This window comes from Onychostoma macrolepis, chromosome 12 (assembly GCF_012432095.1).
Source record: "Onychostoma macrolepis isolate SWU-2019 chromosome 12, ASM1243209v1, whole genome shotgun sequence".
NCBI classification, from domain to species: domain Eukaryota; kingdom Metazoa; phylum Chordata; class Actinopteri; order Cypriniformes; family Cyprinidae; genus Onychostoma; species Onychostoma macrolepis.
Window position 1 is genome coordinate 27,644,289 of NC_081166.1, and position 18,854 is coordinate 27,663,142.

Sequence of the window (18,854 nt, forward strand, 5' to 3'; positions counted from 1 at the left end):
TCCAGCAGCAGCTCCAGCTTTCTGTAAGATTAAAAGTAATTAAAGGGCGCAGGGAGCGATTCATGGTACAAAGAGCAGCCAGACGGAGTGTACAGAGTGTCCTGAAGACTGCGAGTTTACGCAGGTTGGAGAAGACAGTATTGCAGGGAGAGACGCGTTCAACACTTGCAGACAATCTGTCACATAACAACAGTAATGTTTTAAGTGACTTCCTATGACAGCTGTTTTCTAGTACTTGCAAAAAAAGTCTGCAGGAACTGAAATCAATGACAGCGTGCAGGAGCGGGAGAATAGGATACAGACCGCTATAGGAAATCTATTCAGTGCTGTTTGCAGATTTTGTCCAGCACCTTCTGCACACTGAGGTCTGGCTAAATAACAGTGAAAACCCATGCAATTTTATATTCATGTGAAAAAGCCTGTGAAACTATAACAAATGGCACGTAAAAAGCTGATGAATAGGTGTGGTAATGTGTGTAGGGAGGAAATGAAGACCCACGTCCCTGCTAAAGAGAGAGAGAGAGAGAGAGAGAGAGAGAGACTGTCGGTGACGCCAGCGTTTGATGCAAGAGCGAAAGACGGTAGGCGGACCGTTCAGATAGGTCTGTTCGGGATAGGATACTGACTGCCACTTCACTTCACCTTGGCAAGAGCCAACACACCCGCCCGAAGCAGTAAAGTCAAGGTAAGTGCTGATCAAGACTGACTGCACTCTTTATGTAACCACATAAGACGATGAAATTAGCTCTTGAATATCAGACATGTTGATATGCATCGGCATGAAGTGCTTGAATTTATTTCTTTAAGATTTTTAGCTTATGTAAATTGATAGTATATAATTTACATTTAAGCAAAACAGAAAAAAAGGGAAGTCAAACTGGCTTTTAATGCATTCACGTTATTTTTCCGTCCATTAAGGCATCGAATGCACATGCAACTGTATTGTTTTCCAAATCAGATCAATATATAGGCCTATATTGCCATGTATGCAGTGCTTAAAAATTATACATTTGCATAGGGTGTTAACACATTAGAAATTAGAATGAACCACAAGAAATGCAATCATAGGTGAATTTCAAATAGTGATAATACATGGTAAACACACACCGTTAGAAAGAAATCTGGCACTGCTTAATTTGAGTCCGATGCGTTTATCAGTGTCAGTGTGCAGACATTTAATTAGCTAACAATTAAGTTCGTCTCTACTTCTTCCCAGAGCGAGATGGGAAGCGACACGTAAAGCCTGTTTGACAAGAGTTCGTCGGAAATCCCAGCAGTGACGCCCAGCTGAGTCAAACACAAAACCGCGCTGGGGGCAGAATATCTGCTTTAAATGAATGGCGCCTTTCATCGGCATCTCCACAAGCGGCTCGTCGTCAGGGATGCGGGACTCGCGAACAGCGGAGGATCAGCGCGCCTGAAGCGGGAATCACAGAGAGCTGTCCAGGGTCCTGAAGACGCGCCGCGCCATGGGTATACGCCACTTTCTGCTGCTGCTCATTTATCTGGACCCTCTCAACGTGTTTGGCACACTGACCGCCAAACGAGCCAAACCTGCTCTCAAAAGGACTCAGAAGCCGAAGGAACTGAACGGCACCACAGTCGCGCCTTCCGCGTCCACGCAGCGGATCACGCAGGTCCGTCCGGCGCTCACGCACGAAACCTGCCTGGGCTACTACGACGTGAGCGGCCAGTTCGACAAGGAGTTCGAGTGCAACAACACCGACCACCGCTACTGCTGCGGCTCGTGCTACTTGCGATTCTGTTGCCAGTTTAAAGGCAACCGGTTGGACCAGAGAACATGCAAGAACTACCACAAGCCTGACTGGGTGAAAACTGTGCCCCCGTCTCCTGTTCCAACAGGTGACACTTACGATCCGAGCATGGACCAAACGAACACCGCGGTCTACATCACCTGCGGTGTCATTGCGTTTATTATAGTCCTTGGGGTTTCCACTAAAGTCGCGTATGACAAAGCAACCCAACCACCTCAGGAAATGAACATTCACAGGTGAGCGCCTCGCATTCATTATCCTACAACTCTAGGGCTTCAAAACTCTTCCTAACGAGATCAAATTCTCATTTGCATATTAGAGCTTCGGAGTGATTGATAACGTTGCAAGTGGACTGGATAGAAGAGCTCTCACCATCTGCAGTAACTGCAGCTCTTTTGTTTCTCCATATGGAATATCACACATGCTAACAGGGCTGTGATCAAAATTCCAAGCAGAGTTTTAATATGCGCCTGTAGCGCTATAGAGCCAAGCACACACCCATCATTTCTGTGTTTGGGTGAGAGGGTTTATGCTTCATTACAGACACTTCAATTTTCCCCTTCATTTGGTGGGCACAACAAGCACAGATTCATCACAGTGTCTGCCTGTCTGGACACAGAACCACACACTGTTCACACAGGACACAACAATCACTCCGTGTTCATTGGCCAGTTGGTTTATTAAGCTGGATTGGCAGCTCTGAGGCTGAGGGCTTCAGAACATTTTAATTGTGCTGTGAGAACAGTTCCCTCAATCACCAGTTTGGGATTTGGTTATGTTATATGTAGATGTGCAATCAATTTCCACAGAAAAAAATGTCATAATATAAAATAGAATTGCTGCAGTTTTTCCTGCAGCCTATATGAATGTGTCTGAGCTTTACGCTCGAATCCTCTGGTACAGACTGCAAACTGTCTGCCCGTTTCCATTGTATATGAACAGGTGAATGTATAAAATATCCTTTAGTCAGACGTCTTGCTCTGGTGGTGGAAATAATGTCTGCTAGGGCATTAAACTGGCCTGTATTATATAGTATACGCACAAATAAACACCAAGAAGCAAACAAACAAACTGAGAATGCATGCAATAGGAAGGAGTGTTGTTGACTCTTCTGTCAGTTCAGCTACTGCAGGGTAACAAATGCAAAAATAATTCAGTTTCTCTGGTAACAGTAAACATTTACAGAGCTAACAGTGACTTTCATAATGCAGCTGTGAATTCACATCCTCTGGGCTTCCTATATATACCAGGTGCAACTCTGAGAATATTGAAATGTGGCTCACTGGTGATTAAACATTTATTTATAGATGTTCTTTCTTTATTTATGTACAAATCCAATGTAATTAGACTAGAGAGTAGCTGGAGGTGATCTTTCACCCAAACATTGGAAAGGTGTTGTTGTTGTTGACTTCATATCTTATAGTTCTCCATTTTTCTCCACAGAGCCCTAGCAGATATTCTTAGACAACAAGGACCCATTCCTATATCTCAATACGACTGTGAGAACTTTGCGGCGATGAACAGCTCATCCAAAGATAACACTCCGCAGCGTGCGGGCTCCAAAAATCACTACACCCCAGTCCACAGCTCCAAATCCAATCACGGTAAGCGGCCTGATGCTGTTCAAACATTTGTGGAAAAGCCAAACTGAATGAGATATATGAAATGTATGACTGATTTACAAAAGCTCTGTTCCAAATGCTGTTCCTTTTAATGCATTCAAACCATCACAGGATCTCATAAGTGACCAATGGGGAACATTATTCATAGGCAGCAACTACACATGCCACAACTGATTGGCGTTAGCATCTTTCTAAGCTGACTCTCTGAAAATCATAAAAACAAATAGCATGAACAAATATTGGATAAAAAGTTTTTAATTGCAGTTTTTAATAGATGTTTATTTGCATGTTTTTGTGATTATTTATGTATTTATTTATTTATTTTATAAAGCATGCATGCATTCTGGGCTTATTGCCTGAACATTTTGCCAAAACGAGACATCAGAGTTGGCAGCATAATTAAACCAGCTACCTTTTGGAACAGCATTTGCATCTGCAGCCCTCCTATGATGCCTTGAATGTTGTCTCTGTGGGCTGCTCACTAGGCTTTGGAACAGAGCACTGGACAACCTTCAGTCACAGTTGCGATATTGGCATATAGGAGAATATGTATCGGGGGCTTGTTGTTGGATTGCGTATGTTGCGCTGCAGACCATGTGCTAGATGCCTATCAGTCAGATGGTTTATATTTCATGCTGTTCTCATTGCAGCATGTGTTTCAACCCTGTCACGTGTAATCTGCCAGGTTAACGCTTGGTAAACGTCTGACTTCTACATGCCATATTTAAATGGAAGTCAATTATTGATGAGCCATAAAGATCCGCCTCCTCTCAGTTGTGTTTGGATTGAAGGCTGCGCTGTATTTCATTATGTTCAAGGTCAGAAGGGACTTCAGAGCATTGTTGGAGGTTCTCATGAGTTATGATCGCACAAACGACAGTTTTGACTTGAGGGAGATAAATGTCACTCATATGGCAACAACAGCAAACCAAAGACGGTTTATATTTAAGGCCTATCCCTCTAGAAGATCTACAGCTCTTGAAACCCCTTATAATGCACTTTAATTGAGATTTATGCTGTATGTTTTCCATAACCTCATTACAAAGCGACCTTGTAGTGCAGGATGACGTAAATGATGTCACTTGACTCTTGACCTGGGATCAGGGTCGATATGAGGCTATGAAATGCACTGCAGCTCATTAGCCCAAGATCTTTAGGATCCTTTCTCCATTTGTTGCCTTTATGGAAATATTCCTGGTTCGACACAAGTTTAACAGAATTTTTGGCATGATGATGATTACCTCAAAACAAAATTCAGATGAATTTCATCAACAGATGATTTCCGTTGAAGAAATCTGGGTTACAGTAAGGCCAATTTTGGAGGATTTAAAAGCAAAAATGTGAATCTTATAATTACAGAAAAGCACTTACATCATTCTTCTGTTAAAATATCTGTATTATTTAAGCTCTAATGTCATTTAAAGTCATTTTAACCAGGTAGGTAGGTAACTGATTTTTTTTTCACCCAAAATCATGGTAACATGTATATTGTTTATGTGCTGTGGCTATACTATTGAGATTATACTTGTTTAGTGGCATCTTTTTTATGACTGTAAGCGAGTATCACTGATATTAATACTACTGATGTCTCTAGGAAATAGTTATTTTTCTCCTAATATTTAATATTGACTATATGTAATGTTGACTGTACTAACATTACAGTTTAATTGAGAGCTATCAATTTTAACATTTATTAGACTTCTAATTTAAGTGAACTTAAAACAATTTTCACATAAACCCATTTTAATAAATCTCATATTTACATGTGCCCTTCATTAAGTAGGAAATATACAGAAATTGTATCAAGCACTAAATTCTAAATTAAATATAGATGAATCCTTAAAGCTACAAAAGTTATTTATTTTTTATCTTTTTTTCTTTTGTTCTTTGATTAACAGACATCACAGCAGCTGGGTTATTAGGTTATTTGGTTGCTATCACTTTAAGAGCTGCCGCTGCTGAACAATGGATATGACAATTGGAATTTCATTCTCACTTTAATAGGAAATGATACAGGCTACAGCGTGCACCGTAGCATTTGTGTGTGCAATTGAACAGCACACGCTACAATCACAGTATAACGGCTGACAGGACAGGAAAATTAGTTTTTACTGACATATGGCAACATCTGATCTGACCGCAGTTCACTGATGTTCTACTGAAGCTCCTCATCATCTGTACCGTTTTCCTCGCTCGTTTGACCAGCGCCTGGCGAAGTGGTGAAGTAGTCCGAAAAGTCTCCTGTTTGATATGGCCGTAAAAGACTTTATGCATTTAAATAAACACAATTCTTGCCAATAAAAAGACAGTTGTGAGTGGGGTGGCCAGCTCTATAGCTCCATTTGTAAATATATATATATATATATATATATTTACAAATTGACCAATTCACTTCTATTTTAACCCAGAACTTTGCTTTTTCTGAATTATTTAGATTTTTAGTCAAAATTATTATTATTATTTTATTTATTTATTTAATTTTTGTGGTAGTCAATGTTATGCCACAAGTGCCGATGGTCTTTGTATTTGCTGATGTGTTTCTGCACACATTGATGCAGCTGTGTGTTCATGTAGGACGCTCTGAGCTGGAGCTACGCTGGGTGACTTTGTGTTGTCAGCCATGACAGAGTCTAACAACATCTCATTTCCAGGGAGTGGAGCAAGTATTTTCACCAGAGACCCCCAGCCCTGTCCCGGGTCGATGTTAAGGGACAGCGACAGCCTCTACAGAAGCGTGTGTAATTGGCATACAAATTGGAGTGCGATGTACTGATAGCATCTACTGAATCAACTCAAAGAGAAAATGCATATTCACATGCCCTGATGCACAAGAGCGTTTATTGGAGGGAAAGACATTGGTCTAAAATGATGTTTATAACATGATCTGGGGGAATAATCTGGGTTTTCATTGCCCGACTTTGAATAATTAGTGTTTTTGTACTATAGCACAACTGGACTCTCTTTATCGAATCATGCAGGATATTATAAAATGGCAGCTGTGGGAAAGTGTAAAAATGCAGGATGCACTGAATGTTTACAGTCAAGTGATTAAAGAACGATTTGACATTGAGAAACACGCATGCATAAAATATTGGATTAGAAGTATACCTGATGAACACATAACAACAGAGCCTCATTTTTTTTTCCGAGTTGCCGAAGGAAAGTAGCAGCTCGGTGAATATGCTTCTGTGTGTGTTTGCTCAAATATTGCTTTAAGAGAGCAGCATTGCATGTATAAAATGTGTCTAGCTTATTAAACTCTGATGTAATTAGTTTAATTAAGATGTGGAGCGCCAATGGGCAATTTCATAATGATACGGCTCTACGCATTTTTGAACTTATTGCTTCCTCATCTCTACACTTAGAAATTAAATATCAAAGTTGGACGGACCATAAAAACTTAGTGGAGTAGCGGCTGTGATTTCTCCCTGAGGTTTGCGAAGCTTTACCTGCGTCCCACGTGAGTGCATGAGAGCTGGAGGCACTGACGTGTTTCTCCTCCGGCACATGTGTGTCAAGGAACAGCATCACAAGGACTCTCGCTAATGGTTTCCTGCTCTGAAGTTGTTATCATTTAGACGTGTCGGATTCTTACCCCTGTGGCAAGGTTGAGCACACTTTTTGGGATTTCCTTAGGGGGGCAATATAACAGCCTGTTAAATTCAGCTACATAGTCATGTAACGGCACAGCATAATGAATTCTCGGCAAGACGGCTCACCTGTGCGCGAGGTGCTTTGGGCTTCTCGGGGTTTAGTGTGAAAGAAGTTTATTGTGGCTTTATTGCATTCTCTACCCCCTGCCTCATGTTCATTTATTTGATTCAGAGGACTGTGTCAGATCTTTCCCTTACCTGAGTGCTATGCTGTTGTTTTTACTGTTTGTCCAACTGTTCCTAGTGATCCAAAGCAAAAGGCTGAACATGCAGGCTCTCAGTATGAGAATCTGTCCGTCTCTGAAGCCTCTGTAAACAACATTTTAACATAGCGTTTCCTGCAGCTCAACCTTTTGATTCTTCGGCCTTTTACATCCTGTGGCGGTTGTTATTTAGCTATGAAAAAGCACACGTTCTTGATGGATTAATTAACTATTAACCATAAGGCATATTTAATACATTTCTAAGGCCTCTAATTGATCAACAAAATCAAAACGTTGTTGTTAATCTTGTCGCACACAAACTACAGCATATACTTTCTGTCTACTGATTGATAGTCTCATTTTTATGTCTTAAATAGGTCTTAAATATGATCATCAAGATTTTGAGAAAGTGTGTGTTTCCAGAAGCTTCACTTTCCTCATTCACGTTCCTCATTGGAGGAATGATCTTCTCAAGCCTCCAAAACCTCTCAGATCTTTCGAGGAACATTTATTTGTTCATCTCTCAGTAATCATTGGATTGCATTGCATTATATGTTTTGATCATTTAAATATCTAACTGAGACTCATATTATTGGAGATATGACGAGTGCCTGCCGACTGATATTCGTATCATTTTATGTAAGTATCTGCTGTACTGTTATAAAGATCACATTGATTTACATTACAAGCATCAGAATTTCATTTTATAAATATCAGTATCTGCACCGAACGGCATATTTTTGCTAAGTTTGAGTCTCACAATACAATTGAGCTGTTTTTTCCCTTCATATACTCTCTATATCAGATTATATGAGCCATAAAAACCTGATGGAGCAAATATGATACCAAAACATGAAGCACATATGCAAACTTTTTTTAAGATTTGTTTATAGATTTTGTCTAATGGTTCAACAGTGTTCCATTTATTTTATTCTGACTATTATTTAATGTGTCAGTCTTTATGCGGCTGAACTTGCATTTACAACAGTATAGAATAGTATTATAATGTCTATTTTCAAAAGATCTTCTTTTGTGTTTGGTCCCTCTTTATATTAGGTGGCCTTAAATATTGTGTACTTACATTTAAATGAATCATTTGATATGATGCACTTATTGTCAGAGGTGTAAAATACTTGAGCAATTTTACTTGATTACTGTACTTAAGTATTATTTTGGGGGATTTGTACTTCATTCAAGTACAATTTAAACTGACTACTTGTACTTTTACTTGATTACATTTCTGTTGAAAGTTGCATTTTCCCCAAAAATGTTTATTCATTATTTGTTCTGCTTTGATAGAGCCATTAGCTGTGTAATGTTGTAATATATTAGCTGAATGCACAAGACTGAGTGCAAATAAAATCAGTGATGTGAATTTAAATACAATTACTATTTTTGTGGATTTATTTATTTTTTTTATTTGTTTTATTAATTAAAAATCTCCAAAAGTGTTTAAATAAGCATTGTTTGTTAAATTAATTGTAATTCATGTTTAATGATGTTCTCACCAGGTAGTGGATAAGTTGTATTTATAATATGTCATTATATGACACACTGAGTAGGAATCAGGACTGTCAATGATTTTCTTTTCTTTTTATTTTTTTAAATCTTAATAATTACATGATTTGCTCATTAATTAATCTAATTAGTCACAAATAATTATTTGTTAATTTTTTCTGAGAAAAACACTCTAAAAGCCCCAAATAAATAATTAAAAGATTAATTATCCTGTCAGACAGTGACGTTGAATAGACAACACACAAAAAAAGTGGCCTTTCAAACCGTTAATGTTGTATGTTTTAATTCTATGACTCTCCTCATTAATTCAACACATTCTTGTATTCTGTTTGGAATATGTTTCTAGCCTCTGCATCACACCTTGCTCTTCAAAGGGATAGTTCACCCAAAAATGAAAATTATTTCATCATTTACTGACCCTCATGTCATCCCAGATGTTTATGACTTTCTTTTTTCAGATGAACACAAGCAAAGCTTTTTAGTCTAGATAATGTAAAGTGACAGAACCACTTCAGAAACCACACAAAGTGAACACGACGGTCGAGTTTAAAATATTAGTATTTGTATCCTTCTTACATATGCCTATCATTTCACTTAAGAAGACTTCATTGCATGCGTTACTGCCATATTCACTTTGTGAGGTTTTTGAAGTGTCATTTTTGGATGTCCCATACACGTGATTTTTTTTTCTAAAACTCTTAATTTGTGTTCATCTGATAAATGAAAGTCATATGGGATGGCGTGAGGGTGGAAAGGATGGAGTTTCCTTTTAATCCCTTTCCCTGTATTTTTTTTCCGGTGTTCCGCTGTGCTGCACTATACATGTTTGACCTGTGCCATTGCAATTTGTTTCGTTTTCTCCCTTTAACCAAACTTCTGAATGTGTGTCAGAAAAGAAAGTACTTCTACTTTTTTAATACTTGAGTACAATTTAAAGTTGTACTTTTTTACTTTTACTCAAGTATGTTTTTAGGCAGATACTTTAATTTTCACTGAGTATCTGTAAAAATTGTTAGTACTTTTTACACCTCTGCTTATTGTGTACATACATGTTTTGCATTGTACTTATAATAAAAAAACAACAACACCTGTATGTAATTACATCTGTAATTATTAATTTTTGTAATTGCATTTATAATTACACTGTTGACCCATCCCTTACACCTTAACCCACCCTTAAACCTAAACACACCACTAAACCCGTCCCTAACAAAAGTGTTTTGCAATACAATATGAACACAATAAGTACATAGTACTTATTTCTGATGTAAGTACATAGTTAGGTTAAGGCCACCTAATATAAAGTGGGACCTTATAATTTATGGGTGAATATTGTGTACAGTTTTAGGAATGAAAAACATTAGATTCTGTGTTCACTAAAGGCCAGAAACACTTAGATATGATGCCTAGATTTGAGTGACCGCGACTGCACTGAACTCCCAGATGGTGCTCAAGGTTATCGTCCGACTTTTCTGACTCCTCCATGTACATGCTGGTATTTCATTGATAATTAGAACGTCAAGAACAAATATAACACCTCAGACGGTGCCAGCATCTAATATTCTCATGACAGAGCTGCGTGTGGTTGGGTGGACAAGGTGACTTTACCTATGAATTATGGAAAGTCATAAGTCTTGAAATGCACTGGGAATTTTGCTTGTTATGCTGCTGATGGCTGTTTACTTTGGAATCAATGTGTGACAAGATGCTGAGTGATCTTCTACATTAATGTTCTGGTGTCCATTTACAGGAGCACATTACTCGAAGGAGAGCACTCGAGGCGGCGGCCATGACCTTCACAACTTCATATCGTCTGGCTTTGTGACGCTTGGCCGGAGCCACGTAAAAGGTAACAGGATTCTATATCGCCGCTTAATGACACTGAAATCATTCGTCCATAACAAAGAAGGTGTAAAAAATAGAAACATTTATTTTTCATCACGTTGGCTAGGAATTCACAGTGCTGGTTGCTAGCACTGAATCTGGCTTGATCTGAGACCCTAGTTTTTAGTTTTTGTAGGTATATTCATAATTCTAAGCACACTTCCACTGTTTAACCACTATGCAAAGCAAAAAATCGTTCCTCAATCAGTATTTCTTTCTGTAAAAATCGCAACTGGAAATGACCTCTCATACATATGTCAAAAAATCAAGAAGATTTAGATTTTTCAGTTCATGACTCCTTTAATGTTGAGTAGTTTGTTGTATGAGCTTTGCATGTTGCCAAGAAACAAACTGACTGGATCACAGTATGTGAGTAGAGCTACAGAGATGTCCTGTTCTTGCTCAAAGCTTTCTGTAATTAGTTCGCTCCACTCCGTGTTTTCCATTTTCCGCTCCACGCTTGCTCTACAGACGCTGGTGAGAGAAACCCGCTCCGTCCAGCTCTTCACTGCAGTCAAACGTTGCTTCCACTCTCTGCACATCAGGACTGTTTTATTTTCTGCTCATTTTATGAGATCTGCAAGTTTTGCAACACTGTTATCAAAATGTAGATGTTGAAATACACTCAATGTTGTGATTTTATATGCTGGTAACAGTTTAGAATAGGGAACACTTATTCACTCTTAACTACGACTTTTCCCTCAATAAATTCCTTATTTGCTGCTTATTAATAGTTAGTAAGGTAGTTGTTAAGTTTAGGTATTGGGTAGGATTAGGGATGTAGAACAAGGTCATGTAGAATAAGGCATTAATATGTGCTTAATTACTACTAATAAATGGCTAATATTTTAGTAATATGCATGCTAATAAGCAACTAATTAAGAGACCATAAAATAAAGTGTTACCTATATTTTGTTTTCTAGCAATAAAATTTGGTAGCACTTTAGTATAGGGACCAATTCTCACTATTAACTAGTTGCTTATTAGCATGCCTAATATTAACATATTGGCTGTTTATTAGTGATTATAAAGCACATATTCTGCATGACCATATTACATCCCTAATCCTACCAAATACCTAAATTTAACAACTATCTTCTTAACTATAAATAAGCAGCAAATTAGGAGTTTACTGAGGCAAAAGTCAAGAGAATTGGACCTTAAAATAAAGTGTGACCTAAAATTGAAAGACATGAAAATGACATGTTTTAAATTAAATATATATAAATATTTGATTATCAATTCAATAAAAATTCTAAATTCTAAACAAAGATTGGATACAAACAGTAAAAAGTCCCATGCTAGCTCTCTTACTGAAAATAAAACAAGACATATTCTCCTAAAAGACAGTTTCGTATATTTGACTTACCTCTGTTAAACAGTGTTTTTTTTTTTTGTCTGTTGTCATCTCAACATCTGTAGTGTAGCATTAGTAATCTGCGTCAGAATGTTCTATAAGCAGAACGTGGAGCGTTGCACCAGCTGCGTGATTTTTAACACGTACATAAAACATTAAGCTTCATCTAATAGCCGGCGGTAAATTGACTGACGTGGCAGAGCTTCTTCATCCCACATGCAGGGTCGCTCATTTACAAATCTTCCACATGTGTCAGTTCTCACTTGTGATGCAGCAATTAATATTCATGTGCTCTCCGCTGACTCAGACTGCTAACAATGAATGTACTCTGTGCAAAAGAATCGCTCATAAGAACCTGCCCATGTTAATTACATTTCTTTAACTCCTTTAAAGGACAAAGGAAAAGAGGTAAGAAATAAGAGGTACTGGTATTTTTTGGTGTACGTGATTCGAGAAGCTCTCATGCTATCGCCATTAAAATGTTGAGTTTACATGATAAACGTGTCATCGATTAGTATCTGACCAGTAACATATAACAACTCTTAAACACCATAGTAATCCAACGGCCTGGGCCGAAATAACCATGAGAGGACTAGACAATCTCCATTAGGCCTGCATTTTTTTCTCTCTAAATTTCATTTCCTCCGGTACAATGCATTGACCTAAAATCCATTTATTTTTCCGTGTCTGTCTGCCTCCACCCTGCTCAAGACGTTTATTTTTTTGGGTTATGTGTCTTTAGTGCCCTTTTCACAATGGGCTATTCAGCCATCTAGTCGTGGTGGAAGGAACGGCTATTTTTGTTAGTCCTGAAATATGAGCAGAAAGGATATGGACGCTGCTGCAGGGTGAATGCTTTCCAGACTGCTGCATTTGAACATGACAAAAACACCTTTCATTTCTTAGACAGGTGCTGCAATATGAACGGTCGTGATTGCAATGTTTTGTTATTGGTGTTTTTTGGTTTTACTCATTTATAGGGATCTTATTTACATGAATGTTTGATCTTTTCTTGGGTAATTTCTTTTTTTTTTTTTTTTTGGTAATAACACATATATCTTCTAAAAGTTAATTTTTTAGAAGTTCATTTACGTATTGATGCTTTAAAGATAACATACATGGACCACAAAAAAAGCTTGATTTCAACCTATAAACATTTGTCTACTGCTGATGAAATTGTGGGAGGAACTGTTTCAAAATGAGCTCTCGAGGACTGCTGACGTTAGATGTCTGGTTTTTACAGTATGGTACATTCAACATTAAAAACCAAAGTCAAGGCAGATGCCATGTTTATTTTGACATGGATGAAGATGAGGCTGTCCTGTCTTAAGGGATGGTTCACCCAAAAATATGAAAATTCTTGCATTAATTACTCACCCTCATGTCGTTCCAAACCCATTCATCTTCAGAACACAAATTAAGATATTTTTAAGATTAAATCAGAGTGCTTTCTGATCCTGCATAGACAGCAATGGAACTACCAGGTTCAAGGTCCAGAAAGGTAGTAAGGACATCGTTAAAATAGACCATGTGACATCAGTGGTTCAACCGTAACTTTACGAAGCTACAAGAATACTTTTTGTGCACAAAGAAAACAAAATAAAGACTTTATTCAACTATTTTTTCTCTTTCCTGTCAGTCTTTGATGCATGTTCACAAAAGTACCATGACGCGTGCCACTAATGTTTTATCGATGTCCTTACTACCTTTCTGAGCCTTGAACGTGTCAGTTGCGCTGCTGTCTATGCAGGTTCAGAATGCTCTCGGATTGTATCAAAAATATCTTCATTTGTGTTCCGAAGTCTTACAGGTTTGGAATGACATGTGGGTGAGTAATTAACGACATAATTTTTCATTTTGGGTGAACTATCCCTTTCAGACTTTTTTGGCAAGACATATTTTCAATGTTCATTGATTTAACAATCAATACAGGTTGTGCACAGCAGTATAACTCGTTGAGCAAACTGTACGTCTAACAGCCTCATTTTATGTGCGTTAAATTTAACATGCCGTCTAGCCTGAAGTCCATTGATGACAGTGATCACGTTTGATTCATTCCAGCAAAACTGTTGCCTCATCAGAGCGAGGCCGAGAGCAGTGAACACATCTCTCCTCTTGATAATGATGCACTAAGATCAATGGTTTTCTTTGATTCTCCTGCTGTCACGATCAGACCGAGACCAGCGCTGCGTATGGGATGGGCTCACGGCCCTCTCGATAACACAAGCGGACATGTCATGGAATGTTATCCTCCCTGATAAATTGCTCTGTTTTTGCTCCAAGCTTACTCTCTCAGTCTTTTCCTCTGATTGTTGCCATGCTACCAATTCTCATCCTGTGTATCGTCCTCACCGCTTTTGCCTCATGTTCCAAAATAGTCCAGGTTTTGAGATTCACCATGGTGATTAAAAGGGTCATTGCAGAGGAAAACTCTTTAGCTGTGTTAAAACTTGTGTGCGGGCAGACCGCTGAGTGATCGAGCGTCCGCCCAGGTACATAATTACGAAGAGACTGTTCGAATAGCAAGTTGGTCCCTGTAGGGTGAGTTACAGAGGTCACAACAAACATCGGCTCACTGCATGCTTCACATACGGCTGATCAAGAATACCATCTCTTGTCAAAAGTTCAGTCATGCTTGTGTGTGTCATCATGCCATGTATCTTAACCCAGCTCTTAATGTCCCTGAGCTCTACTGTCTGAGTCAGTCAAAGAAGAGTTTGTGCTATGTGAACTTGCTATGGAATGAGATTTTTTCAGTGTACCACAGTCATTATTTGTACACCCTCATGTTCCAGTCATGTAGGCTGTTTGTTTATTTCATGGAACACAAAAGGAGAAATTGCTTTTTAACATTGTTAAAAAAACTGCCACTTGTGCGCTATATTCAGAGTCTTCTGAAGCCATATCCCTAGTGAGAAATATATTCAAATGTTTTGAAATACATTTATTTGTGCTAAACTGGTATACTTAAACTAATTTTGTACTGTATTTGTGCGAAGGTAGTGCTGAAGTACAACTAAAAATATACTGAAGTATATTTAATTGTGCTAAAGTGGAACTACTCCAAGTATACTTCAGGTACACTTTAAATATCTTGCACTGCATACAATCCTCATCAATGCAGACATTAAAACGCATTTTAATGTAGTACTCCGAATAAAGTTTAATTCTTATTTTTAAATCAGTAAGTCTGTTAATAGATTTGAACTATGCTTAGTATGAAATAAATGTATTTTAAATATATTACTTTGTAACTAGGGATTATGCTGTAGCTGTGTTTTAGAAACAGACCAGACTGTGTGCCACGATTCACTGAAGATCTTTCTCTCCAGTGAGCTGCTAATGCAACCAGATCATTGAGTCAGTGAGTTAAACTAGAGGACCAAATCAGTGATTAAATTTGATTGAATCAGTTGATTTATGTCACAAATTTCAAGGTTTCATTCACAAATCAGAGACTCGATGACTCCAAGATTAATTTGCCGTGTTTCTTGTGTTCACTTTAGAGACTTATATTTATATTGGTGTAGATGTTTTATGGACCACATGCATGTTTTTGGTGGTTTTGTTCCACATAACCTGTCATAAATAATCACAGTAAATAATGGCTAAAATAATGATAGAATTTTCATCAGTTGTCACTCTAGTCAAACAGTATCACAGAGTGTGTGATAAGAGCAGAAAAGCTTCTTTCTGAAATGCTACACAAACAGTGCAGCACTGATAATTATTCAAATATGTATGTAACGGAGTAATATCCTGAGTGACCCAAAGTGGCTGTTCATTTGCACATCTCATTCCTGGAGAGGTTTGCACAAACTACTCTAAGAGGGAGGAAAGGCAGCTGTATATGATTGGTTTTCAAGGCTCTGACCTTTGGTTCTTCTCGGCTTGAATATAGAGCAGTTCCCCTAAGAGATCCAGACAGTCCTTTCACATAAACTTGTTAATATGCTAGTCCTCATGTCATCTTTCAATAGAGCCTCCGTGAGTTGGGGAAAAAGAAAAAGTAGTTGCATACCGACCCAATAGCACTGGGAATTCAGCAATTTGCCCTTGTACTGTAGATTTGACATTTATCCAGTTTGTTTTGCACACATTATATAGGTACAGAAGCCCGTTTCCACCTCAGAGTAAAATATGTCTTTCACCTTAATTTCACATAGAGTAATGGCAACTTTGTTTCTGATAACTGTAATTTTGTAACTCACAATGGGGTTTCAGATCTGTCCCGCACTTTGGAGTGACTTTATGTCTTATTTTAAACTTTCTCTCAGTCTCACAGTTTTCATTTTTTACTCCGAGGTGGAAATGGGCTTCCATAGACTTGTAATGCAAGAAATAAAATAGCCCAGACTGGTTGACTTAAACACAGAGATTCTATTGTTTTGTTTTTTGGGAATGTATTTTTTTTTCCCCTAATGTCCCTCTCTGAGTGAGATGGTGCATCAGATTTTAACCATTCATAAACGTTTAAGCAATCTTCAATCTCAGTCCTTTCTTGCTCTGTTTTGAAAAACAATCTCTTGAAATATCCATTCCAATAATAAAAGTCAGTCAGACTGATATTAAAATGCTCAGAAATTCTCTTATTATTCTTGAGCTGAGAACTCATTGGCATTTCTCCCCTGATATGTTAAATATAGATGATTTGCATATCGGTTTTGAAATATCTTTGTTTAGAAGAACCATCAGGCCGAACGCTTTGATTGATGGCTCCAAATGAGTTCGAATTTTAAACAGGCCATTTTATCATGATTTGAGCTCAGTCCAAAGACAGTGACTGGTTTGGTCTCATCTAACTCCACCAGGATTGATCATTTCCTATGATCCTTGATTATTCCGAAGCCAGGAATGATTATATCGGAATACACGCTTCGCTTTGATTGACATGATGGCATAACAACCGGTGGGTGGAAGGATTGGAGTTTAAGTGATTTATCCGTGGCTGAAAAGTTATTAACACGCACCTCCTTGCTCATATAAGCAACATCAAATCAACCTGACGGATGCCTGATTGCAGTTTATAATGTTATGGAAATACGACGCCATTCCAAACCAAGGCTGCGTATGACTCAGCGCTACCCTAGTGGGTTTTATAGCCTCTGGACGTAAATGTTTTCCCCCCAAATGGAGTAGATTTGTAATGCATTATCGTTGTGTTTGGAAACCAATTGAGACTGTGCAAACACCACTGCAAGCCTGAATGCCAATTGTTTTTTAACAGCGATGAGGAATGTGCAATTATGCAAACAGAAGTAAACACATTAACTGGGAAAATAAAAAGAAGAGAAACAAGATCATGCTGATTGCTTGGATTCTATTTCTGAAGCTTCGTGCTTGAACACTCCGCCCAAGTGAAAGCTGATTGGTCCGCTCCATTGAAACAGTCTTCTGATTGGCTGCAATCAAGTCACAGCAGTTTCGCCTTCAGCGTGGACAGACATGTGATTTGTCGTATGGTGACTGGTTAAGGCACATTGTCAGGCTCTAACATATGAGTCTGAAAGCAGTGATTAAAATCTGTGTCCAGGTGACCTGTCTGAGCTGTCAGAATCCTAAGCAGTGAATTCATTAATGTGACAACAAACAGGAAGAACCTCCCACTGTGTCCATAAACAGCAAAGTCTCTAAATGTCAGCGCAGTCGTCCTCTGCTCCGCTGGTCCAGCTGTCTCACTCCATATTCCCTGAGTGCAGCAAAACAGCCATAGAAAGTCAGTTTTCATATCCTTCCAGCTCGGTTTTGTGCCTCATAGTGTTCATTCACAGAGAAGAGATGCCGCAAACTGAGGGGTAATAAAATTGTGGCTAGAAATTAACAAGCATATAAATAAGAGATTTTGAATGGAGAGTTTTCATTACATGTGATTCAGTTTCTAGAAACTGAAATATTGTATTTGCCAGGGCAAACATGATTTAAATCCTTTTTATCTGGATAATTTATTTATCCTATATCCTGTATATGGAGATGTTTATGTTTATGCAGCTTTTATCTTGATTTGTATGTGCTGATTTGCTGCCGAAGCTGGCATTGAAAGCTGAGCCTCATGTCTCTCAAGGGGAAAAAGATAAAAGTTTCCATTAAAAATCAAGATTTCTTCATTGCGTGTCATGGGACAGTGTGAAGAGGGCTAGACTTTTTTTGTAAGAAAAAAACAGTAGTAGGAGAATGGGGACATTCATGCAAATCCATTTTCTTTTATATGCTAAAGGACTTTTATGCTAATTGACAGGTCTTTCAAGAGAGCTGAAGTGTCTTGAATGGTTCATTTATTATTCAAGATCTGATCTGATCATATACTTTTACACAAAGTTTGAGGTAAAACTACCCAAGAGGTGAAGTTGTTTCTGTGTGGTTATATTTTTGTTCTTTCCCATCTTCTCTTGTTACATGAATTCTTTTTTTTTTCATACTGATGTGAAATACTCATACCTAGATATGTAAGAGAAACCAAATAATAAATAAATAAGTAAATAAAAATCCTTCTAGACCCATATGAAATTTCAAGCACGTTTCAACTCAAAAAGAACAGAAACTCCTGCCTTTCCAAATCATTTAAGCTCTTACATTATTTTTTCACCACTGTGTGTTCCTCCACTTTAAACTAATAGGTTTTGTTCAGACAGATGAGCTAAAAGAGAAGGAAGAGAAAGGGGTGAATTGTGATGTTTGGTTTGGGTACTTGGGTTGGTTTAGGTTGGTTTGGGGCTGGGTTTGTTTGGGTTGATTTGGATGCTTGGGTTGGTTTGGTTTGGGGCTGATTGGGTTATTTTGGATTAGTGCTGGGTTTGTTTGTGTTGATTTGGGTGCTTGTGTTGGTTTGTTTTGGGGCTGGTTGG

General features: G+C 38.1%; 1 protein-coding gene across 7 annotated transcripts in view; it reads left to right on the forward strand.

The window, feature by feature from the left end:
* The first annotated feature begins 621 nt into the window (after nucleotides 1–621).
* Nucleotides 622–18,854, forward strand: part of LOC131551172 (protein shisa-6) — a 53,376-nt gene continuing 35,143 nt past the window's right edge. For all 7 annotated transcript variants that reach the window (XM_058793911.1, XM_058793912.1, XM_058793913.1 and 4 more), the window contains exons 1-4: nucleotides 622–685; nucleotides 1,217–2,011; nucleotides 3,219–3,379; nucleotides 10,522–10,620. In XM_058793911.1, coding sequence (XP_058649894.1) covers nucleotides 1,470–2,011; nucleotides 3,219–3,379; nucleotides 10,522–10,620 — 802 coding nt within the window. In that variant the 5' untranslated portion in view covers nucleotides 622–685; nucleotides 1,217–1,469. The remainder of the gene's footprint in view (nucleotides 686–1,216; nucleotides 2,012–3,218; nucleotides 3,380–10,521; nucleotides 10,621–18,854) is intronic.